Genomic DNA, 24,394 nt, shown 5'->3' with positions numbered 1-24,394 from the left:
ACTTCTCAGAACTGGACAAACTCTTGGCTGTTAGAAACAGTTGTTATAAACTTTTTTGGAATGTAAATCAAGGTAAGCTTCCTGAAAACTATTTTTAACCCCTCAAAGATGTATTCTTTTAAGTTGTGTTTTACATGCACATTTTAACTGACAGATAACTTCCGTAAATATAGTCTCTATAGGAATTTCAAAAGTAGTTGCAGAAAAGAGGTCTTGCTGGTCTTTGCCCTAGAGATTAACCTCTAGTGGCTCTTAAGTGGTGCTAGGGCAAGGTTACGGTTCTGCCACCCCTGGTCTTTTACCTGTCTGAGTTCCTCAAAGATTTATCAGTCCCACAGAGGGAGTAATCCTTCCAGAGCATTCAGAAGTTAATCCCTTTGTTATCTCTGTACCTCAGAGATGAAATGACCGACAGGAACTATCATTAATCACCACATAATTACATCTGTTGACAGCGTCTTGACAGATGCAGCTAACCAGCCATGACACTCCCCGGAAGTCCCAAAAAGCTGGTTCCTGACCTGATAGCTGCACATGTTGTAATGGTGCATCTGGCAGCTTTGCTGCTACAGTTGTTTTCACTGTTTTTAATTTGTGTGGGGTTTTTTGGTGGTGTTTGTTTTTATTGAGGGAGAGGAGATGTGCCTAGAAGGAGAGGAGCTGGGGAGAGCGAAGGGGTAGGGTGAGGTATGGTGTGGGAGATGGGGCAGGCCAGGTAAGGAGCACACAGCACAGGCAGTTGTTGACTGTTGCATGTCAGCCCCTCCTCCAACCTGGGGAATTGTGGTTGTCCTGTCAGCCAGCCCTCAGGTCTGTGGCTGCCGTTGAATGCCAGGTCAGCTCGGAGTAAGTCCTCCCTCATCCATGATCTGATTGTGGATGAGGAGGCCAATCTGGTCTGTATCACTCAGACCTGGGTGGGTGAGCAGAGTGGAGTACTCAGGGCAGCATCAGGGCAGACTAGAGTTGGGGGGGAGGAGTTCCTGTTTTAGCAACACCTGGCAAGCTGTTTTAAATCCCAACTTTAGGATTTCAGAGTACCTTGCACATGATGTCAAGTATCCATGCCTTCCATAAATCTGTGTTAATGATCTACAGATCTAGTGCTTGTCAACAGTGCAGAAAATATTGATCCAGTAAAACTGCTAGCACATTTGCAAAGCTAAGCAGGATCCAGTATGGTTTAAAATTGGATGGGAGGCTGTGTTGAGATTCCTGCATTGCCGGGGGTTGGACTAGATGACTCCCAGGATCCCTTCCAGCTCTACAGTTCTATGAGTCTATTTACCAACATGATTTTTACTTAGGATGATATGAAAACCAACAAATCACAGAACACATTCATAGACACAAAATTGATGGTGTTTTTCTGAGAATTACTTGTAGAAACTATAATCTTTCTGGATCTGTGCCTCAGATCCATGGTTGTTGTTTTTTTGTATCATGGCAGTGATGGCAAACACATGGTTCAGTCAGTGGAGACAGATGTGATCTGTAATTTCATGGTTGGTGTGGGGAGTGAGAGAAGGCCCTTTAGGGAAAAATAATGCCATTTCAATAGGACCTTTTCCTTTCTGTTTCTCCTTCCCCTCCCACACTGTGCTTTCCTCTCATCTCTCAGATTGCTCCCCTTTCCCTCCTAGTCTCTCAGCCATTCTACCTTTTCTTCAGCTGCCAAGGAGCCGGTCTGAATTTTGAAAAATGCATAGAGGTGAAAGAGGAAGTTGCAGAGAGCATCACTCTTTCAGCTCTACGTACTTTTTTTGGGTGGGTGTGTATGTTGGCTACACACTTTGGCCATATTTTGTGGGAGGCAGGACTCAGAAAGTTTTCAAGTGCTATAAGGGCATGACGCTAGTGACCCCAAAACTTGATGAATGGGAACTGTGAGATAGACCCCTCATCCAGCAATCCACACCTAACAACTTGAGGAAGGAGGAATCAGGTGTGTTTGACTGCCTGTTGCGCTGTCTGCTAGGAAAAGGAGCCCTATATATCAGTAAGGTTTCCTCTGCACACATGGACTATACTATAATTGCCCTTGATCAAATATAACACCTTGCCAAAACAATAGCTGTTCAGAATCCATATGAATACAATAAAAGCCATGACTGTGTTTCTGCCTTATGATTTATCATACCAGAAGTAAATGAGGGGACTTTGAGCGTAAGGAGTCTACTCATTTGCCAGCGACAGCTAAAGAGGCTGAGGAAACCCAGCCAGATGGGTGGGGTATATTATTATTATTATTATTATTATTATTATTATTATTATTATTATTATTATTAGATAGAGCCAGCCTTGATACTGTGTCCAGTTCTGGGCACCACAGTTCAAGAAGGACACTGACAAACTGGAACGTGTCCAGAGGAGGGCAACCAAAATGGTCAAAGGCCTGGAAACGATGCCTTATGAGGAACGGCTAAGGGAGCTGGGCATGTTTAGCCTGGAGAAGAGGAGGTTAAGGGGTGATATGATAGCCATGTTCAAATATATAAAAGGATGTCACATAGAGGAGGGAGAAAGGTTGTTTTCTGCTGCTCCAGAGAAGCGGACACGGAGCAATGGATCCAAACTACAAGAAAGAAGATTCCACCTAAACATTAGGAAGAACTTCCTGACAGTAAGAGCTGTTCGACAGTGGAATTTGCTGCCAAGGAGTGTGGTGGAGTCTCCTTCTTTGGAGGTCTTTAAGCAGAGGCTTGACAACCATATGTCAGGAGTGCTCTGATGGTGTTTCCTGCTTGGCAGGGGGTTGGACTCGATGGCCCTTGTGGTCTCTTCCAACTCTATGATTCTATGATTCTAGGTGGGTGTAGTTTTCTCGTTTTAACCTCCATAGTGGAAGCAGCTGAGGTGTGTATCAAGGCATCCCTTTTTCCTAATCGCACTTCATACAGAGATGAGAGCTGTAGTAGAGTGAAAGCTTTAGCTAAAGAGTGTTAGTGATGGAGCGAGCTATGAAAGCAAAACCATGTTCTTGTCCCAACAGGGTCTCTGTGCTTCTGAAAACTGCTGTCTGTCATGCAGAACAACAGGTGCAGTTCCCTCAGATGCACAAATAGAGGATGGGTAACCTGGCTTGACAGCAGTGCTTGTGAAAAGGATCTAGGGGGTCTTGGTGGACTACAAGCTTAACATGAGTCAACAGTTAAGCAAAAAAACTATTATTTCTGCAGTGATTTTTATTATGATAAATTGAAACAGATGATTTACGAGCCTCCCTCAAGAACCCCATGAAAAGGTTCAAGAATGGCTCCCCTTTCCAAGATCATGACAGCAGGGCAAGGGTTGAGCCAGGCGGTTGTAGTGAAACATGTAATTTGGCTCTGTGAAAAGTGCTCTATGCTTTGTGACTGCAGCTGCCTTAACTTCTTGGGTTTGAGTGCCTTTATTGGCCTGCATAAGATCTTTGGAAAAGATGACAATTATGTGGTGCTTAATATGATGGGATAGCACTGAGCAGCTTTTCTGTAACTTTTGCCTTTATTGCATTGCACTGGGCTGCATTTCCAACTGTACCAATAAAAAACCCATATGCAAAGAGTATTTCCATGATGCTGCGTGATGTAGTAATCAACATTGTAGAAGACAACGTTAGGTGACAAAATAGCCCTCAAATTGCTATCTGGTAGTATTTGAGAAGTCAGGTAGTACTGTACTCTGAAAGACTCTAAATCAGATGTTTTGCTCTCCTGCCACTGCTAATCTATAAGCATATTTACTGTAAGTGCTAGCTTGGCCCTGGGCAGCATCTCAAATTTGCAGAATTTTCACACACTATCGAGATTTTTCCTGTAGATTTGGTCTAATTAATTTTAATTAATTCAGTGAACCTTTTTTTAAATTGCAGGGTTTTACTGTAACCAAACAGGGTGCATGTTACTTCCCAGTTGACATAAAAATGTTGGCATATTGATACATGGGGTATGATTTAGCCACATTAAACTTCTTAAATCTTATTAGTTTGATTGAAAATGCCTTTAGTCAGACCCTGCAGAGATGTTATGTTCATGTTATGTTATATGTTCTCCTGCAATAAATGGGAATGAAACACAATAATCTTGGACAGCATTATGTTTGTTTAAGGCTTTCTTTGATCAAATAGATTCAGGTAGGTAGCCGTGTTGGTCTGACGCAGTAGAAATATATCTGAAGTGTATCTGAAGAAGTGTGCATGCATACAAAAGCTTATACCAAGAATAAACTTAGTTGGTCTCTAAGGTGCAATTTTATATATATATATTTCTACTTTGATCAAATAGTTAACTTTCATTTCCCTTTTTATTTTCCCTTTTTATTTTATTTATTTCATTTCCCTTTTTATTTAGAATATCGAGGATAGTGACTATGACAGCAGTGGGTTCTACATGGGATGGCACTGACTGCTGCTTGACGTCTTAACATTTGATGTTCAGAGCTGCTTGGCAGTTGATATATTGCCAATATAAGAATACGTATTTGAAGCCATGTCGAAGAAAAACCGCACAAAGGCAGAAAAGGACATGGAGACTGAAGCTGTCCAAGCAGCAGCGAATGAGGAATTGCGGATGAAATTGACAAACATTCAGATTGAATATCAGCAGGAAAAAGGCAAGGTATGTAAGCGTTGTGCTATGTTGGAGGTATGTCCAGCTGAGCAATGAGTAGCTCTCACACCATCAGGTCTTAAGGGATTTAAAGAAATGAAACACTCATCAAACTTGCATACAGTGTTTTCATAGCTTCCTTCTCCTTTCTGGAAAGACGCTCCCTCGATTTCAGTGCTTTAGAATAAAAAGGTGTGTATAATTTTTTCTGGAACGGAGGTGTTGGTGTCACTGTTTCACCAACAGTCAGATGAAACTACTTTGCTTGTTGGTTTTATCCAAATAGATAATATTTTTGAATGATAATTTTAAAGATCCCAGGATGCAGCTCTTTCTGCCTTGTTACTTTACGTGAGAGATTTGGTGTATTGAATCCTCGCGACGGGCTGAGCTCCCATTGTTCAGTCCCTGCTCCTGCCAACCTAGCAGTTCGAAAGCACGTCAAAGTGCAAGTAGATAAATAGGTACCGCTCCAGTGGGAAGGTAAACAGCGTTTCTGTGCACTTCTCTGGTTCACCAGAAGCGGCTTAGTCATGCTGGTCATATGACCCGGAAGCTGTGACTAGACCTAACGGTCGGGGTACCTTTACCTTTATGCACATAAAACTTCATACACTTCAATGGCTTATGCGTTTAAGCCGTGGATTATTCACTTCAAAAACTCTTAAGACCCTGTTGTATCAGCTTTACTCAAACTCAGGAAGATCTGTGTAAAATGCTGTGTCTTATTTTTTTGTTCAGCTCAGGTTCACTAAATTGGAGAGTCTTGCAAGAAATAGATATATATTCAGAATACCAAAAACCTTTTCAAGTGATTGCACACATGACCTACTAGATTATACATGTCTAGATTTAGGGGCTTTAATTATTTAGCAATAAACTTTCAGAAAAAGCTCCTTGCTATAATTATCCTGCCCTTTCCTCCTTGCTTTTTGAGAAATAAGTATTTCACCTTTACAGCAGAAAAAGAAGACTTGCTGCAGCTGTCACAAAGATGAGTTTTAGATGACTACTTAAAACATTTCTGTTTACAGAAGCATTCTCTGAAGTGTTCTGCAATAAGATATTAGTTGTATATTATCCCAATATAAATTAAAAACATGTACCCTATATTGTGAAATCTTTAGGCGTCCACAGCTCAGGTATTTTGATTAGGCAGTATGTACATTTGTATTGCATATAACAAAATAATAAGCCACTCGCTTAAGAGAATTTTATCACCCTCTTTTAGACAGGGTTTTGCAAGTTGGTAGCTAGGGGTTTGTTTAAATAGCTGGTTTATCCCAACATGGTTTCCTTTTTAACAGTAATTGTTTTGCTTGCTAGATTTTCTTAAGAGTGGGTTTGTTTTGTAAGTGATCTCTCTTGTACATGCCATGGGCGACAGGTGCCTATTAAGCAGTTTAACCTAGATGCAACCCAACTAAGGTTTGACAAGAGTTAGGAAGCTGGGAAAGGAATCTGTGAGTGCAAGGAGAGTTGAGAGCACTCACTCATGTCACATCAAACCATGGTTTGTTACTGCACAGGCCCTGTAGGACTGGAATTGCTGTCATATTTGCCTAGTCAACAAAGCTTAGAAAATAAGAGCTGTTATTGCACATGTATGCCACTTAACGTTTCTTCACACTTCAGTAAGTCAAAGAAGATAATGTTGGTGCATAAAGCTAAAAAGCAATAAACAGTAAACTTTCTGTGCTGTTAAGGCACGTATGTACATATACAGAAAGCTGAGATTTATTAATGATGTGTGCTTAGCCAATTTTATATATAAGTGATGGCTTTGTAACTATTTTAGTGTTTGAGTTTCCCCTTAACAGATGTTCTTTGCATGTTCATTGAGTGTGTGCAGGAGGCTCTGCCAAGATTTCTGATGACACAGAGAGCCCTCTATACGTTCAACTGTAAATGTGTGTGCTCTCTAGAGGTGTTTTAACGAGGGTGAGTAGGTTGGGGTGGAGTTTTCTGCTGCGGTGCCATCCTGCATAAGCATCCCCACTGAATGAGCGAATAATGCTCATTCAAGGATTGCACTGTTCATTGACTTCAGACGCCAGGCTAGGCTTTGCTTCCAGGCTCTCCCACCAATATTAAGTACCTTTGTCTCTAGATTGTTCATTAGCATAGGGATATCAGTTTACTGAAGTAAGGAGTAATGTTGGGCATGGAAGTGGTCTGTTTCTAATAATCCAGTAGCTTTTGCTTGCTGTCATGTTTTGGAGCTGCCTTGAATTTTTGCTGTTTGTCCTTGCTAGATGGCTATGCAAGTAACCAGCTGCCAAATTTCTCCAGTGTTGCTTGTTAGTCAGCAAAATTGGGAAGTGATTATAGTTACTATTCTTTAGTTATGCTGTTCCCCTCTGTTTCCCGGGTATGCATAATGAGTAATTGTGGGAAACTTAATGCAATTGGACAGGGAAATTGCCAACTTCTTGAGGCTGGTTCACACAATACTTCTTTTGTCCGTGCAAATATTGCATGGTGTTCATGCTTACGGACAAACATAATAACCCATATGGGATGTAATGATAAACAAAGGTTTATTGTTGCATGTAGAAGACTTGGGGTTATGGGCTCTCACTCTGCCATTGCTGTGAGGGCTGTGGCTTAGTTACCCAGAGTTTAGCATTGTGTCTGAATGGAACCTTAAACTGCAGTTGAGAATACTGTATTTGTCAGTGTATAAGACTATGTTATTTTATTAGAAATAAATGTTAAAAATTTGGGGTTGTCTTACGGATAGTGCAGAGGGGGGACGGGCGATTGTTGGCGGCCGCAAGAAGGAGATTGTCACTGGCGATTGTGCGGGTAATTGGTGGCTGTGGCACGGCCTGCTGTCTGTTGGCTTCTGCTGCGGCAATTGGGCGGTCGATTGGCGGTTGCCAACAGATGGCTTTGGCGAGACGTGTGACTGGCAGTGGTGGTTAGGCGGGTGAGCTCAACAACTCTGGGAAATCCCCCCCCAAAAAAAGCTTAACAACTCTGGGAAATCTCCTCCCGTTTCCTTAATTTGGAGTCCCAAAAATAGCGGCCATCTTATGCATGGGGGGTGTGTGTGTTATACACCGAAAAATACAGTAACTATATTTAGTTTGTTTCAGTTAAGGCAAGGCTAACTGCAGTTTGAAGTCAAGCATAGCTCTTACCTCAAGTTAGTCTAAAACAGAAGTGGAAAATTCAAAACCCTTCTTCCCATCCCTACCAGAGGGGAAGCGGAATGTTGTAGCAAGCTTCAGGTTTGTACCTGTGCCTGAAATGATAACCAAGGGCTTTTATCATTCCAACCAGATGAAACCAATGTGTGAGCAAGAGATCACAGATATGGTCAACAGCAGTTCTCATGATGATGCTATCTGGAAAAGTGCCTCTGATTTTCTGATTCACATGCTGTGTTGCTATTTCACTACGTAGCCCAGGCTATCTTTCATTGTGGGTGTGTATGTTCTGATTTACACAGGCATTTTTCTAAAATAGTTCTACTTCCTTAGTTTTAGGGACTTTCAAATAGATTTGAAAATGTTCTGCTTTGTTCATATCTTCCCCTAAACATGGGGCTTGTCCAAACTGGGCCTTATGGTGAGTTTGAGGCTGATTGAGTCCAAGATTTCTGAGCATCTTGAAGCTACACTCAACCAGAACCCATTCTACTTCTTTTGATGAGTGAATTTAGACTTCCCCAATCCTGGGAAAATCAGGAGAGCAAAGCAAAACCTCTGTAGTCAAGGTGGCACCAGGACTTTAAAAGAGCAACATGGAATTGATTTTTTGGTTTGTGAAACTGTGAATTGAACCATGTACATCCATTCAAGGAGCAGCAGGGGTCTGTTCAACCTGGCATGTCTCTACACCAAGACAGGATGGGCCTTTGTCTTCATCCAGCAGGCTCTTTGCAGATGCATAAAACTGAAAATAAGAATGAAAAAGGCACCTCTTTCCCTGGGAAACTGCATGAATCTGGCCCTGTCCACTACTGGAATGGGAACCCTGACAGCTTTCTGCTGGGGTACTGTGGCCCTCGGACTGAAGAGCTTCACCCCAATGCAAATCCTTGCTAGTTATTTCCACTCTGTGCTAGTTAACAGACTCTATGTACACAGGAAACTGGTAAATAAATGAATTGACAATTGAGGATTATGCCTACTTGGTCCATGCAGTGCACTTAAATCCTCAATGAGTCCTCAGTCCAGTCATTCTGAAGAGGATCTGGTGCAAAGTGATGGGATGTAACTGAAAGGCAAATTCATGTTTGTCCCACGTTTGGAAGCAGCGAGGTTATTGAGATGAATCACTGTTTCCCCTTCAGTACACCTTTTGGGACTGAATGTTTCACAAAAATAAAACACTTCCAGCTGGGATTTCATTGGTTTGCTTTTAATTGCTGTGCTTGTTCCATTCTGCAGCACTAAACTGCAGAAGCACTAAACTGGTGAGGATAAGTTCTTGCATTTGCAATGAGCTTACAAGTGAAAAGCTTATGCAAGGATGACTGTAATGAGATTGCCTTACTTTGTTGAAGGTAGTATGGGCCATCAGTAATCTTATTCAATCAGGAGACCTTTGAATGTTTGTGTTTAAATCCTCCTCCTATTTATTAAAGAGCTAATAATGATGAAGAAAGTAGTGGAGCAGTAGGACTGAATTTTTCTTTCATTTTTAGAATCTCACTTGAGTAAATTTTATGACCCAGCGGATTCCGAAATGCCTAAATGTATTTCTTGTATTCTGTAATCTCCTTTTCTGAACACCTCACTGCAATCCCCACCCTTCTTCCAGCCCTGGCTATCATTCAACTGCCTTCCAATTAGCTATCCTACTGTCTAATTTCTTTGCAACATCTGCTGAGCTAAGACAACCTCCACACTCATCACCTTAACTATTATTAACAACTAATAATAGGAAAAGAGTTAGTAATTCTGGCACTGTGCTTTGCTTACATGTACGTGAATACTGTATGTCAGGCATAGGCAAACTCGGCCCTCCAGATGTTTTGGGACTACAACTCCCCTGATCCCTAGCTAACAGGACCAGTGGTCAGGGATGATGGGAGTTGTAGTCCCAAAACATCTGGAGGGCCGAGTTTGCCTATGCCTGCTGTGTGTCTTAATATTATTGTATATACCTTCGGTTCATGCTAAAACTTACTTTGGCCAAAATTGCTAGCAGTTTCAAAAGCCCTTTTGCATTTCTTCATTGACAGCTTCCTTTTTTAAAGTGGTGGCGGCAGCGGCAGCAGTAGCCATATTTGTCCTAAACCACCCAAGGACAATGCTGCATAAAGACATAGCATTATTCCATGGGGGCTGCTGGGTACAACTGCCAGACAGGGGCTGCAGGAAGAAGCACTACTGTTTCCACTGCTAAGGAGAGGGAAAAGGGAAAGCCGAACTGCACTACAGCCTACTTTTGCCGCTTCCCCTAGTCTCAGTGCACAACCTCATCCACTAAGGGAGTACCTGGGATATAAAACTCATTAAATGCTTTCAAGTGTCTCTGTGCCAGAGCCAGGGTCACCAGCTTTGTCCGTCCTGTGGGCGCATTTGTGAACTGGAGAAACCGTCATGGGCACTGCAACTATACTGCAACCTGTCATGGACCACAAGCTCTTCTACTGACTACAATAAGACGCGTGTTTCAAGCCTAATTTCATTGAGGGGCAGGGACCCTGTGGGAGCCAGAGAACACCTTTGCAGGTGTATGTGTATCCCTTGGTGCCACACTGAAATAAAGAAAATTAGGATGAACTTGAAACCTTAATGCAGAAAGGCAAATATGAAGTAACAGACATTGCCTGCGAGGATAAGGCCCACTACTGGAGTGACAGGAATGGAGCTTGTTGTTGTTGTTGTTTAGTTGTGTCCGACTCTTCGTGACCTCATGGACCAGAACACGCCAGGCATTCCTGTCTTCCACTGCCTCCCGCAGTTTGATCAAATTCATGTTAGCAGCTTCGAGAACACTGTCCAGCCATCTTGTCCTCTGTTGTCCCCTTCTCCTTGTGCCCTCAATCTTTCCCAACATCAGGGTCTTTTCCAGGGAGTCTTCTCTTCTCATGAGGTGGCCAAAGTATTGGAGCCTCAGCTTCAGGACCTGTCCTTCCAGCGAGCACTCAGGGCTGATTTCCTTCAGAATGGAGAGGTTTGATCTTCTTGCAGTCCATGGGACTCTCAAGAGTCTCCTCCAGCACCAGAGTTCAAAAGCATCAATTCTTCAGTGATCAGCTTTCTTTATGGTCCAGCTCTCACCTCGATACATCACAGGGATGGAGCTTACTTAACAGAAACAGACTAAACAGGAAGGGTGGAGAGTTAAAGGATGCATACACATGCAAAGAAATCCATGAGTTTGAACATCTAGGTCAAATTAAAAGAAGAGGAAAATAGTGGTGCCATTGTAGGAGTATGCTACAGACCACCAAGCCAGGCAGAAGTCTTGGGCGGTGCCTTCCTATATAAGAGTACCATTTGTGGAAATTAGGCCTTCATGTAATTAATTAAAAAAAACCTGCCAACTTAAACAATGGAAAGGTGATCTGTTAGTATTATCAATGTATTTTATATGTCTTACTGAATGCTGTTTTGAGGGCATTTTGACTGAAAAGTAGTGTGTAAAAATATTGTAATACCCGTGTGTGTTTGTGTGTGTTTGTGTGTGACAAGACTTTGAGTTTTGAAATACAGAGTTTTTGTCGTGGGATCACACAAAGGCCTGCTGTGGACTCCAATCAGTATTAAACATTTTGTCCGTAGCCCAAGTTTAGAAGTCCTACGTTCAGAAAGACTTTAGATATCTACCTCATGTTTCATTTGCTTCCCAAACATTCCTCCAGTTCTACACAGTCATGCTAATGTGCTGCTTTTGTTTTTTGGTGGTGTTTCAGGTGAGTAAACTGAGAGAGAAGCTCCAGGAAGCAAAACAAGAACGAGAACAGGAACAGCACAAACACACAGCCTACATATCTGAACTCAAGGCTAAACTCCATGAAGAGAAAATGAAGGAACTCCAGGCTCTCCGAGAGGTACTCATTCGGCAACACGAACAAGAAGTGGCTCGTATGGTGAAAATAAAAGACAGTGAGATCCAGCGATTGCAGTCCACAGTGAATGTCCTGCGGGACGGGGCAGCTGACAAAGTGAAAACTGCCTTGCTCAATGAAGCCAGGGAAGAAGCCCGGAAATCATTTGATGGTGAGCGCATAAAGATGCAACAGGAGATACTAGAACTGAAGTCAGGGAAAAAACAGGTGGAAGAAGCCTTGAGTAACATCATGCAGGCAGATAAGATGAAGGCAGCTGACCTGCGCACAGCCTACCAGTCCCATCAAGACGAAATTAATAGGATAAAGCGTGAATGCGAGAGGGACATCCGTAGGCTGGTAGGTTCACCCAATATTACCGTGCATCTGTCTAGTTGAATATTCCACTATTTTTAATTGCCACTAGTATAATTGTGTGTCATGTCACAGTCACTTGCTTTCCCCCTACTTTATTTTGTAAATAAATGGATGTTAATCCTGTATTGTAATTCTCTCTCAGGGAAAGGAGGGCATTTCTTATTCAAGTCTCTTTTATTTCCTCTGACGAGTGGCACACTTAGCAGATCTGGTTTTGCATCAATCAAAGCAGCTATCTGTTCACTATTGTTTTACATTGCCGTTCATGAGATTTTTGAAAGGAAGTCACTTGTTCTCATATCTGGCTAATACTAAGTAAGTCAAAAGAACACATTAAACAAAAAACAGGACTTAAATTTATTCCTTTCATAGAAGCAGCCCTGGCTGTAAATCCAGTACAGTCATACCTCGGGTTGAATGTGCTTTGGGTTGAGCATGTTCGAGTTGCGCTCCGTTACTTCCAGGTTTTGCCACTCGCGCATGCGCAGATGCTCAAAATGACGTCACACGCATGCGCGGAAGCGGCAAAACACGACCTGCGCACACGCAGACGCGCCACCACTTGTTACGTTCGCTTCAGGATGCGAACGGGGCTCCGGAACGGATCCTGTTCACATCCCGAGGTACCACTGTACTACTTATCCTTTGGCATGATTTGGCTAACATAAAGTGTTGGTAAGGCAAAATAACATTTGATTTAATGGGAAGTACTTGGAGAAATTCACATCGTGTTGCTTTCTAACTCTTCAAGATGGATGAGATACGAGGCAAAGAGAGAGTGATTTTGGCTTTGGAGAAAGATCTTGGTGTCCAGGCAGGCCATACACAAAAGTTGCTGCTCCAGAAAGAAGCCCTGGATGAACAACTTGTTCAAGTCAAAGAGGCAGAGAGGTTCCATTCCAGCCCAAAGAAAGAGCTTCCTCCCTCTGTGGGAGATATGATGGAACTTGTAGGAAACCAGGTAAGAAAGCTAACTGTTTTTTACATTTACAGATAGGTAGCCGTGTTGGTCTGCCATAGTCAAAACAAAAAAAAATTTTTCCTTCCAGTAGCACCTTAAAGACCAACTAAGTTAGTTCTTGGTATGAGCTTTCGTGTGCATGCACACTTCTTCAGATACACTGAAACAGAAGTTGCCAGATCCTTCTATATAGTGAGAAGGTGGGGAGGGGTATTATTACTCAGAAGGGTGGTGGGAATGGGTGGTTGGCAGGTAGCTGTGATGAGCCTGTCGTTAAGAGTCGTCAACAGGCTCATCACAGCTATCTGCCAATCACCCATTCCCACCACCCTTCTGAGTAATACCCCTCCCCACCTTCTCACTATATAGAAGGATCTGGCAACTTCTGTTTCAGTGTATCTGAAGAAGTGTGCATGCACACGAAAGCTCATACCAAGAACTAACTTAGTTGGTCTTTAAGGTGCTACTGGAAGGAAATTTTTTTTGTGTTTTTTACATGCGTATGAATGTTAAAGTTATTTTAACAACGTGGAGATTCCCTGCTAATAGATTGTAATCAACTCCTTTCAGAGTGGGGGGGATGAGTTATCACCTTCAAAATACAAATAAATTAAATTATACTTTGAAAATGGAACATTAAGCTTTGCTTCCATCCTTCAGATAACTTTACTGCTAGAAAGAATAGTTCAGAAGTACATTGTGCATAGTCCATTTTTATTGTCTCTGTATTGCCCGGGTGGTGGTGGTGGTGAGGGGACTGCAGGCTTAAGCTGAGACAGTGCCCTTGTTTGCAACGCCAAGCCAAATCACATCTTAGTGCAAACAAGCAAATGTGGGGGCTCTAAGAGAGGAGATTACCTTTTTGCTCCTCTGGTTGTAATCCTGCTGTGCTTTTGGTAAGCTGTGATGTGGCTTAATGTATTGTTCAAACCCTGGCTTGTGGTTTAGCTCACTTCAGACACACAAGCTGTGATCCCCAAAACTTTGATTTCAGGACAGAGAGCAAACCCAACATCTGTATAGTCATAGCCCCAGAAGAGAGTACACAAAGACTAGCACCAGACCTATTGTTCTCCTTCTTGCCCCCTCACCGGTCTTGTCTGCTCACTCGTCTGCCTGCTCAGTCAACCCTGCCCCTTCCCTATATAGCTCTGCCAAACCATGGCCCAGGCGAGCAACAAAGGACCAGGGACAACAGGCCCAGTCACTTCCCCAGCAAACATCTTGCTCTTTTGTTGCTTCCCTCCCCTTCACCCGCCAACGTGGATGCAACGTGGATGGTGGCCTTGGGTGCACAGGGAAAATGGAGCAAGATAGCTGCTTGGAAGCTGCCCCTGGCTGTTTCTCTGTGGCTCTCCTGAACTGCTTACGTGCTGTTCTGTCCGGCAGCCACACAAATTGCAGCCTGATCACAGCCTTGCAGTTTTATTATATCTGTTATTTTACTGCTTCTTCCTACAGCAGCTTTCCTATCTTCTCCCCTTCCTTTTTGTTCCCTATTAATTACAGTACTTTTTTTTAAAAAAAATTTAAATTACCCTAATTTATTTGAGTGCACACTCTGGCCCTTCACCGTCATGTCTCTTCCCCCAAACCCCTCTGCCTTCTTGCCACTTTTATTCAGGGCCTGAAGACTTGCTGCTCATGTTGCCATAGGTCCAGCCAAAAGGCAGTAGCATGGCTGGGGGGGGGCAGAAATGGGTGAGGGTGGGGGTCTGTGCCCCTGAGGCCAGCCTCAAAGGAGACCGAAGCCAGCTGGTGGTCTCTGCCCACTGTTTCAGAAAACACTACCTTCCTCCATCTATTCCATGTGCTTTTTTACTTTTCTGTAAAATGAAGTTATGCCCAGTTTTGTGCTGTAATGTAGCCTTTTATTTTCAAGGAGCAACATATGGATGAACGAGATGTGCGGAGATTTCAGCTAAAAATAGCAGAACTCAGTGCTGTAATTCGGAAGCTGGAAGATAGAAATACACTTTTAGCAGATGAAAGGAATGAACTAGTAAGTAATTTTGATGTTTTATTTAACAAAATTTATATGCGGCTTGGTTGTAGTAAAACCTGCAAGGGGTTTACAAGAAATATTAAAATTATCAATAAAACATTTAAAAACAACTTACTGTATTTTCCCATGTATAAGACTATATTTTCCCCTAAATTTTTGAAATTTAAAATAAGGGGTCTTCTTATACACAGTGCATAGTGCATTTTCTTAATTTTGAGTCCCAAAAAATAGGGGGCGTGTTATACACGAAAAATATGGTAAAACACTTAAAGATATTAAAATTAAAATACATCATCAACACCTGTGTGTCTGGATAGGCTTGTCTATACAAAACTGTTTTAAGCAGGTGCAGAAAAGAGTACAGTAGAATGAATGTACCTACCTGTCAACAGGCAGGGGGTTCCAAAGTGTAGATGCTGCAGCACTAAAATATCAGTTTCCCACAACTTCATTATGTATCTTTAGCCACCAGGTGAAAATGTCTCTCTATAACTAGGCCTTTGACTGATTAAACAGTCTTTTAGAACTGGGCAGGATGCTTTGAATGTATTTATGCGGGGAGGGTTGTGTTGTTGTTGTCTGTTTGGTTGGTTGTAAGTTGCTTTGGGTTCCCCTGAGCAGGATCAAGCAACTAACAAATTCAATAAATAAATAAAATAAAAATAATGTAAGTGGACATTTGCCAAGGTCACATTTGACTTTAACAAAAAAAGAAAAGTTCCCCCTGAAAAGGGTATGGGTAAAAAGCAAGTCGAAAGGGGACACATCTCTCCAAAATGTTTAGCAGTTGTTCAGGATTATAGAATATCAGAAGCTCAGCTAGGGAACATGCCACAGAACAGGAAAGATACTTCCAAGGCCAGCAGGGGAATGAGCAAAGGCAAGGAAGCTGTTAGAGGCAAGGAGGCTCCTTTCAGAAAATGGAAGTCTTCTCCAAATGAGGAGAGCAAAAAGAACAGAAACTTGGGTACAATAAATTCTAGCAGATGATAAGGGATGAAAAAAGAGAGATAATTTGATGAGCATATTACAAAAAAAAAAATAAAAAATAGAGGAACGACAAAACTTATTTAAATACATTAGAAGCAGGAGATCAGCTAGGGAAGTGGGTGGACCTTTGGATGACGAGGGAGTCAAATGTGTTTGCGTTTTTTTTCACAGCGGGAGACGGAAGACAGATCCCTGTGCCTGAGCTATCTGTCTCAGAAAGGGAGTCTGAGGAGCTGATGTAAAAGTGGTGACAAGACACAAAATGGGCAAACCACCAGGCCCAAATGGCATCCGCCTCAGAATCATAGAATCCTGGAATTGTAGAGTTGGAAGGGACCCCTGAGAGTTATCTAATCCAACCTCCTGCTGTGCAGGAACCAGTTCTTGAAGAACTCGGAGAGCTACCAATGTCAGAATGCCATTATAGTCATACCTCAGGTTGAAGTTGCTTCAGGTTGAGCACTTTCAGGTTGCGCTCCGCGGCGACCCAGAAGCAACAGAACGCGTTACTTCCTGGTTTCGCTGCTCACGCATGCGCAGATGGTCAAAATGACGTCACACGCATGCGCAGAAGCGGCAAATTGCAGCACGTGCAGACGCGGGTTGCGTTCGCTTCAGAATGCAAATGGGGCTCCGGACCGGATCCTGTTCAAATCCAGAGGTACCACTGTATATGGCAAGACCCCACTTGGAATACAGTGTCCAGCTCTGGTTGCCTCAACTCAAGAAAGACGTTATAGAGCTTGAGAAGGTTCAGAAAAAGGCAAATGATTAAGGGGTCAGAGCAACTCCCTTATGAAGAAAGGCTATATTTGGGACTTCTTTTCTTTAGAGTAAGGGAGGGAGATGTTGTTGTTAAGGTCCCAGGTTGGGTTACAACACAATATTAAAAACAAACAACTTACAATTACAGAACTAAGTTGGGTCCTAAAAATATACACATCAAGCGTCAAAGGGCAGGGCAAAGAAGTGCATCTTTGGCATTTGCCGGAAGCTGTATAATGACGGTGCCAAGAGCACCTCTGTGGGGTGGGAGCTCCACAGCTTTGAATGTCCTCTCCCAGACTGCCACCTGCTGAGGGTCCGAAGGTGGAGAAACTACCAGGAGGGTCACCTGTGCAGATCTTGGCACCCCATAGGGAAGCAGGCAGTCTTTGAGGTATTTGCGACCTGAGTTGTTTAGGGCTTTAAACTCTAACGTGAGCACATTCTACATCAGCTGGAGCTTCCAAACCCAGGGCAGCCCCACAGAAGAACACATTTCTGTCCAGGCAAAGCATGGACAACAGTGGCCAGGCTATCCTCGTCCAGGAATGGCAGTAGCTGTCAAACTGGATGAGGCTGGTCAAAGGCCTTCTTAGCCACAGAGGACACGTGGGCCTCTGTTGACAAGCTACCCACTTGCAACCCCGTGCAGAACAGATCTGCTTTAAAAACAGAAACAAAAAAGTAAACCTTTTTTTGCAGCTGAAGCGGTCTCGGGAGACGGAAGTGCAGGTGAAGCCACTTGTAGAAAAAAACAGAAGGCTGAACAAAAAGAACGAGAGCTTGCTGCAGAGTATACAAAGAATGGAAGAAAAACTTAAGCGTCTTTCTAGGGAAAATGTCGAAATGGTAAGCAGTCGTCATCTTCAGGTCACAGATTCTGATGATTCCTTTGCCAGTTGCGAGAAGGATGACCAGAAAGTGCTCTGCTCCCTTTTTGCTTTTCTAGCCAGTAATATTACTTACTTATTTAATAAATTTTATATCCCATTTTCTCAGAAATCTTTTCCATAAAGTGGTTTTCACTCTATCTAGTACATTTTTACAGGTGGAAAGTCCTACTACAGATTTTGATTCAATCTGCTTGATTGGCACATTGACATAATTCCTATTTTTAAGGTATTTTCTAAGAGTGTTGGGTAGCTCAAAAACAGAAATTACAGTTGTTCTTTTTCTTTGGGAGCATCTGCAAATCCAAGAAGGATAATTAACAAAACGAGTCATTACCTAATGTGTAGCCAAATACTGTATGTAGTACTTTATAACATATGGCATGGGCAGGCAAACTAAGGTCCAGGGGCCAGATCCGGCCCAATCGTCTTCTAAATCCAGCCCACGGACAGTCCAGGAATCAGTGTGTTTTTACATGAGTAGAATGTGTGCTTTTATTTAAAATGCATCTCTGGGTTATTTGTGGGGCATAGGAATTTGTTCATTTCCCCCCCAAAAATATAGTCTGGCTCCCCACAAGGTCTGAGGGACAGTGGCCTGGCCCCCTGCTGAAAAAGTTTGCTGACCCCTGACATATGGCCTGCAGAGTCAAAATGTAACACATTCTGGACTGACCATTTTTAACTGGTCAAGTGGTCAGCTGCTGTGTCCAGCTGTTTACCATGCTGTGGGCTTGAAGAGGAAAGGCATCAGCTCAACCCCAGCCCACAGGGTGTTACCCAACTCAGGGTGACGTCACCCTTGTCCTCACCATTTATTTGTATGCTGCCTATGGGGGCTCGCAGGGGACACGGGTGGCGCTGTGGGTTAAACCACAGAGCCTAGGACTTCCCGATCAGAAGGTTGGTGGTTCGAATCCCATTGCTCAGTCCCTGCTCCTGCCAACCTAGCAGTTCAAAAGCACGTCAAAGTGAAAGTAGATAAATAGGTACCGCTCCGGCGGGAAGGTAAACAGCATTCCCGTGTGCTGCTCTGGTTCGCCAGAAGCTGCTTAGTCATGCTGGCCACATGACTCAGAAGCTCCCTTGGCCAAGAAAGCGAGATGAGCGCCGCAACCCCAGTCGGTCACGACTGGACCTAATGGTCAGGGGTCCCTTTACCTTTACCTATGGGGGCTCACATGAAAAAATCACATCATTCACTAGTTACAAAATACAGCAGAATCTAAATAATCTGTTAATGAAAGCATCTCATTAAGAAATATTCAATAAAATTGAAAAATCCCTTATAATTCATGATAAGATCGAATGACAAAACACGAAAACATAATAACAAAAACAGCAAAAGTAATGGACCACTAAAATTAAATCTGGGCCACACAGTAGTCCCTAAACATCCTGTGTAGACTCATGGTCAAGACGGTCTCTGGTGCCTCCTGCAGCAGCTTTTGTAGCTGGAAACGGTCTTGGCCTCCCCTCTCTCAGCCCAGATGGAAGTAGGCCAGCATAGATGGGAACAGGCCCCACAGGACTTGCAGGTAAGATCTCAGCATCTCTAGAGTCTGAGCCGGGAACCCCATTGCCCTAGTGCTGAGAGGCTTCTTGGGGCTCTGCATTCAGGCTCCAGAATCTTCTTGGGCCTAGAGGCACATTTGGAAATCTAAGAAACCTTAATGGGCACTTCAAAATACCGTATTTTTTGCTCTATAAGACTCACTTTTTCCCTCCTAAAAAGTAAGGGGAAATGTGTGTGTGTCTTATTGAGCGAATGCAGGCTGCGCAGCTATCCCAGAAGCCAGAACAGCAAGAGGGATTGCTGCTTTCACTGGCGATCCCTCTTGCTGTTCTGGCTTCTGAGATTCAGAATTTTTTTTTTCTTGTTTCCCTCCTCCAAAAACTAGGTGCGTCTTGTGGTCTGGTGCATCTTATAGAGCAAAAAATACGGTACCTATTTCACAAAAGGAAAACTGGTGATGCTTCGGGTCCCTGCCCCAAATGACATATCACCTACCCAGTATTTACTTAAGCTTGCTGAAATCAGATTTTTCAAAGTCCAGGGTACACATATGACCACGTTCAACTTTATCTTTTCCCAGTATCTTGAATCCCAAGTTGATGTGGTCACTTTCACCCAAGACTCACACTTCTGTCATGTGAAAGGGATAATAGCACCGGTTATTAGCAGTTGCTTTGTTTAGGATGACAAGTCATTTGGTCTCACTGCTAATGTTGACGTTTTCACAGATGTGTTTTACTGTTTTCTCTTTGAACGATAATGTTTAAATTCATGATTGGAAAAGGGCAAGGATGTTTACCAACCACCTTTTTGTACTAGTATTTTTTTGGCTGGAACCAAAGATGGTGTGAGGGTGCGAGATTTGGTTGTGTTCATGAAATTATATTTTTTATAGAGAGAAAAGCTATCTGCTCAGCCAACAATGAGGAGGCACACATCATTGAATGACCTCAGTAGCACACATGAAGAACCAGAAGTTGAATTTCTTAAATTGCAAATTATAGAACAACGGCATCTTATTGATGATCTGACAATGGTAATATTTACTATTAATATATACTTTGGCATTCGTTTCTTATTCCCCTGGAGAGACATTTGTAAGGGCACATGGTCACTTGATCCAAATATAGCATGCATTGTATTTTGGAACAGCCTGCCATTGCTAAATACTAAAGACCTAGGCCTCCCCTACCCAAATTCATGTTCTTCCTTGTCACATCAACCATAGAGGAGGAGCAGGGGACAGTGAGGGGAGTAGCCTTGTGACAACAGACACTCATGTTTGCAGCTTTCATTATATTCTTGGCAAAGTATAACAGAAGGCTACGTGTTTGGGGGTAAAGATCACAAATAATAGAAAAGGTTATATTTACAAGCCAAAAAGTGAAGTGGGGATGTAGTATCCCCAATATTAATTTATATTTCTGCATGTGGATGTTTACAAAGGGATGTTTGAAAATTCTGTGCTTCACTTTGAAGTCCCAACAATCAGGGCTGCAAAGGGAAGCATCACGTGACATCACTGTGAGGCTAGGTGATTAACAGGTGAGCGGCCCTGCCTCGCTGTTAACATTGGCCTGCCAAGGGTGGGGCAATAAGAATCTGATTAGAAAAGGTTCCCCACTCCTGAATTAGAAGGAAATAATCTATTTGTCCAGTTTTAAGCCCATCTCCTTTTTCATGTTTTCATTTCTGTTTCTCATAACTCATGAATCTATCTCATAAAAGAAGGAGCGGATAAGTGAAATTATCCAAAATCTCTTTCCATTTCTCATGGCTTGTCAGCTGTGTACATTGCCGATTCGCTGTGTTTCCCCCAGATTTTCCTCTGTGGCAACTAGTTTTAAAAGTGTGTATTTCAGAAAAAGAAATGGAAAGGGATCTTTAGCTTTGCTGTGCAGCATGTTAGAATTTTAGATTCCACACCCATGATTATCTGTTACATATTTTGAATATATACTAAATAAATTATTTAAAAGACATTCCTTGCTGTAGGAGCGGGATCGATGGTTACGCTCCAGGAAACAGAAGACGCAGAATTTGAAACCCACAAAGGTGAGTGGCATTTTTATTGAGACTAAGAGATAATAGTTTTTCCAAACTTCTTTTCTATATTAAAATTATGGCAATAAAATATGAAAAACAACAATTGCCATCACTATTAATAATTAATTACAAAAACTACAAAATGCTGATTTTTCCACAGCTGCTTCTTGTTACTTTAATATATGGAGATGTCAAGTATTTAACTGCAGTGTAACCTGGAAAGTACTGCTGAAGGCCTGACGGTGGCACTTTTTCTTAACGTTCTGTTCTGCACAGCTAAGTTTGCAAACATGTGCACACTTATCTGGAAGCAGGTCCCAAATAACTCAACAGGGCTTCTTCTGAAACAGTTTAGTTTAGTTATAAAATTTATTACCCGCTTTCAGTATTAAACAATCCTAAAGCAGGGTACAGTACAGATGAAACTCTATAAAGTCTTGTAATCAGTCAATACATAATGAAATAGTAAAAAAGGAAACAGGTGACAGCACATACACCGTTGTATATTCTTTGTTTCCTTTTGTTTAGATTAGTTTGTTTTTTATTGTAATGTATTATGAAAAGTCTTCATAAAATCTTATAAATAATAGGTATTGTTTGAAACGGAAACATAATTCTACAGCACTGAATGTGAGCAGGGTCAGGCCAGGATATTTCTCTGCCCCTCCCTGCCAAACTCCCCTACTGCCATCTGGAGGTGGCCCAGGAAAAAGAGGAAAGGAGGCTGGACAGCAGCAGGTGGGGGGGCACACAGTGGGGGGGGGGCACAGTGGGGGGGGAGGGCATGGAGGAGGAGGCGGCAAGTGTCACACTCCTAGGGCATGGATCTGCCCTCTGAGGTGACTGCTTTGCCTTGCCTCATGGGCCAGCCAGCTCTGAATGTTGTAAAATGCAACTGTTGTTGTTGTTTGGAGGGGAGGGTGAGTTTGTTTCTCAGTGAATTTCTAAAATTGAAAGCTTTGTATCTAAGCCTGTATGGATGTCACGTGGATTTGACTAGGCAAAAGAGGCCAATTATGTTTAATCATGTGTGTGATGTACTCTGCACATGAGCAGAGGTTATGGCTTCACATTTTCAGGATTGAATCATGGGTTGCAAATATGTTCTTCTGTGCTCCAGCTCAAATGAAACTATCATTTTTTATTCCATTGGCTGGAATATTTAGTACGTTCGATTTGGAGAAATAAATGTTTGGATTAATGAGAAGTTTGTTTTTTGGGTGAGGGAGCAAAACGGCAAGCAAGAGTCCTCACATTTTAACATTTGTGTGTGTGGCTCCGTAGCGGGGGCAGGGCTGTGGGGGCTGTGGCCAGGCCTGGACCCAGAGACCGCCGAGGGGAGGAGGAGGGAGGCCTGACGTGGCTCTTAACTCACCGTGGGGGAGAAGCGGGGTCCACTCAGCTGGCCAGCCAGCCACCCGCCAGACTGACAGGCAGACTGTTCACCCACTCCTGCAGCACACACCCAAAAAAACCCCGGACATTTTTCAAAATTTAAATCCACCCAGATGGTGATTTTGCCTTTGGAATCCCAGGCATGTTCAGGGAAATCTGGACGTATGGCAACCCTGGGGGCTGCATGCCAGTAGCAGGGAGGGCAAAAGGCTGCTGAGCAGTGGATGTAAACTTCATACCATAAGCTAGTTTCTACGCACACTCAGGAGCCCTTCTCTAATCTCTATCCAGGTAAGCAAAAGACATTATCTGAGTTCTGGGACACACTCCAAACAGCCAGGGCGGTTTGAATCCCCGCGACGGGGTGAGCTCCCATTGCTCGGTCCCTTCTCCTGCCAGCCTAGCAGTTCGGAAGCACGTCAAAGTGCAAGTAGATAAATAGGTACCACTCCGGCGGGAAGGTAAACAGCGTTTCTGTGTGCTGCTCTGGTTTGCCAGAAGCGGCTTAGTCATGCTGGCCACATGACCCGGAAGCTGTACGCCGGCTCCCTTGACCAATAAAGCAAGATGAGCGCCACAACCCCAGAGTCATCCACGACTGGACCTAATGGTCAGGGGTCCCTTTACCTTTACAATGGCAAAACTCATGTCTCAAAATGGACTGGAACTGGGCAGTGGATCTCAGGAATGAGATCCTGAGTTTGTATATCTGCAACTTCAGAGTTGCCCGCGACTGGACCTAGTGGTCAGGGGTCCCTTAACCCTTTACACACATTCAGGAGCCCTTCTCTAATCTCTGTCCAGGCAAGCAAAAGCCATCTGAGTTCTGGGACACACTCCAAACAGCCAGGAACACTCAAGGAGTGTGTGCAAGGGGCAAGGCCTGGGGAAAGAGCGGAAGGCTGGCTAGAGAGTCCCAAGGCCCAGCTAGGGAGGCCCAGAGGGCCATATTTGACCCCTATCCTTGAGCTTCCCCATTCCTGGTGTAGAAACTAGCTTACTGTACCAAAGTAAAGAGCATTTGCCTCTGACCCCCATGGTGGGAGGAGGAGAATCCTTGATTTCTAAGGAATCATAGAATCATAGAATTGTAGAGTCTGAACGAACCCCAAGGGTCATCTAGTTCAACCCCCTCAACTAAGCATCCATGACAGATGGCTATGCAACCTCTGCTTAAAAACCTTCAATAAAGGAGAGTACACAACCTCCTGAGGGAGACTGTTTCACTGTCAAACAGCTATTACTATCAGAAAGTTCTTCCTCATGTTTGGTTGGAATCTCCTTTCTTGTAATTTGAATCCATTGGTACGGATCTTCCCTTCTGGAGCAGGAGAAAACAAGCTTGCTCCATCTTCCATGTGACAGCCCTTTAGATATTTGAAGATGGCTATCATGTCTCCCAGTCTCCTCTTTTCCAGGCTAAACATGCCCAGCTCCTTCAACTATTGCTCATAAGGCTTGCTTTCCAGATCCTCTTGGTCGCCCTCCTCTGCACATGTTCCAGCTTGTCAACATCCTTCTTAAATTGCGGTGCCCAGAATTGGACACAGTATTTCAGGTGTGGTCTGACGGAGGCAGAGGAGAATGGTACTATTGCTTTCCTTGATCTGGATATTGTACTTCTGTTGATAGCATTAGATTTATTTTGCTGCTGCATCACACAGTTGACTCATGTTAAGCTTGTGGTCCACTAAGATCCCTAAGTCCTTTTCACATGTTCTACTAGTAAGCCAGGTGTCCCCCATCTTATGCATCCTGTTCTTCCTGCCTAAGTGTAGAATCTTACGTTTGTCCCTGTTGAAATCCATTTTGTTAGTTTGGGCCCAGTTCTCCAATCTGTTGAGGTC

At 43.2% G+C, this 24,394-nt stretch overlaps 1 protein-coding gene across 7 annotated transcripts in view; it reads left to right on the top strand.

Moving 5' to 3' along the window:
* The window catches only part of JAKMIP1 (janus kinase and microtubule interacting protein 1), an 80,473-nt gene that overhangs the window by 11,119 nt on the left and 44,960 nt on the right, over nucleotides 1-24,394 (top strand). For 2 of the 7 annotated variants that reach the window (XM_083630282.1, XM_083630280.1), the window contains exons 1-8: nucleotides 196-1,999; nucleotides 4,332-4,598; nucleotides 11,467-11,961; nucleotides 12,731-12,940; nucleotides 14,823-14,942; nucleotides 17,403-17,549; nucleotides 20,002-20,142; nucleotides 21,102-21,161. In XM_083630282.1, coding sequence (XP_083486408.1) covers nucleotides 4,470-4,598; nucleotides 11,467-11,961; nucleotides 12,731-12,940; nucleotides 14,823-14,942; nucleotides 17,403-17,549; nucleotides 20,002-20,142; nucleotides 21,102-21,161 — 1,302 coding nt within the window. In that variant the 5' untranslated portion in view covers nucleotides 196-1,999; nucleotides 4,332-4,469. Of the gene's footprint in view, nucleotides 1-192; nucleotides 2,000-4,331; nucleotides 4,599-11,466; nucleotides 11,962-12,730; nucleotides 12,941-14,822; nucleotides 14,943-17,402; nucleotides 17,550-20,001; nucleotides 20,143-21,101; nucleotides 21,162-24,394 lie in introns of those variants that run through there. The other 5 variants (XR_014551956.1, XM_083630281.1, XM_083630284.1 and 2 more) reach the window with 3 other exon arrangements.

This window comes from Podarcis filfolensis (genome assembly GCF_964270895.1).
Source record: "Podarcis filfolensis genome assembly, chromosome: 9".
Classification (NCBI taxonomy): Eukaryota; Metazoa; Chordata; class Lepidosauria; order Squamata; family Lacertidae; genus Podarcis; species Podarcis filfolensis.
Note: the sequence above shows the minus strand (reverse complement) of the source record. Positions and strands in the feature narration are given on the sequence as shown.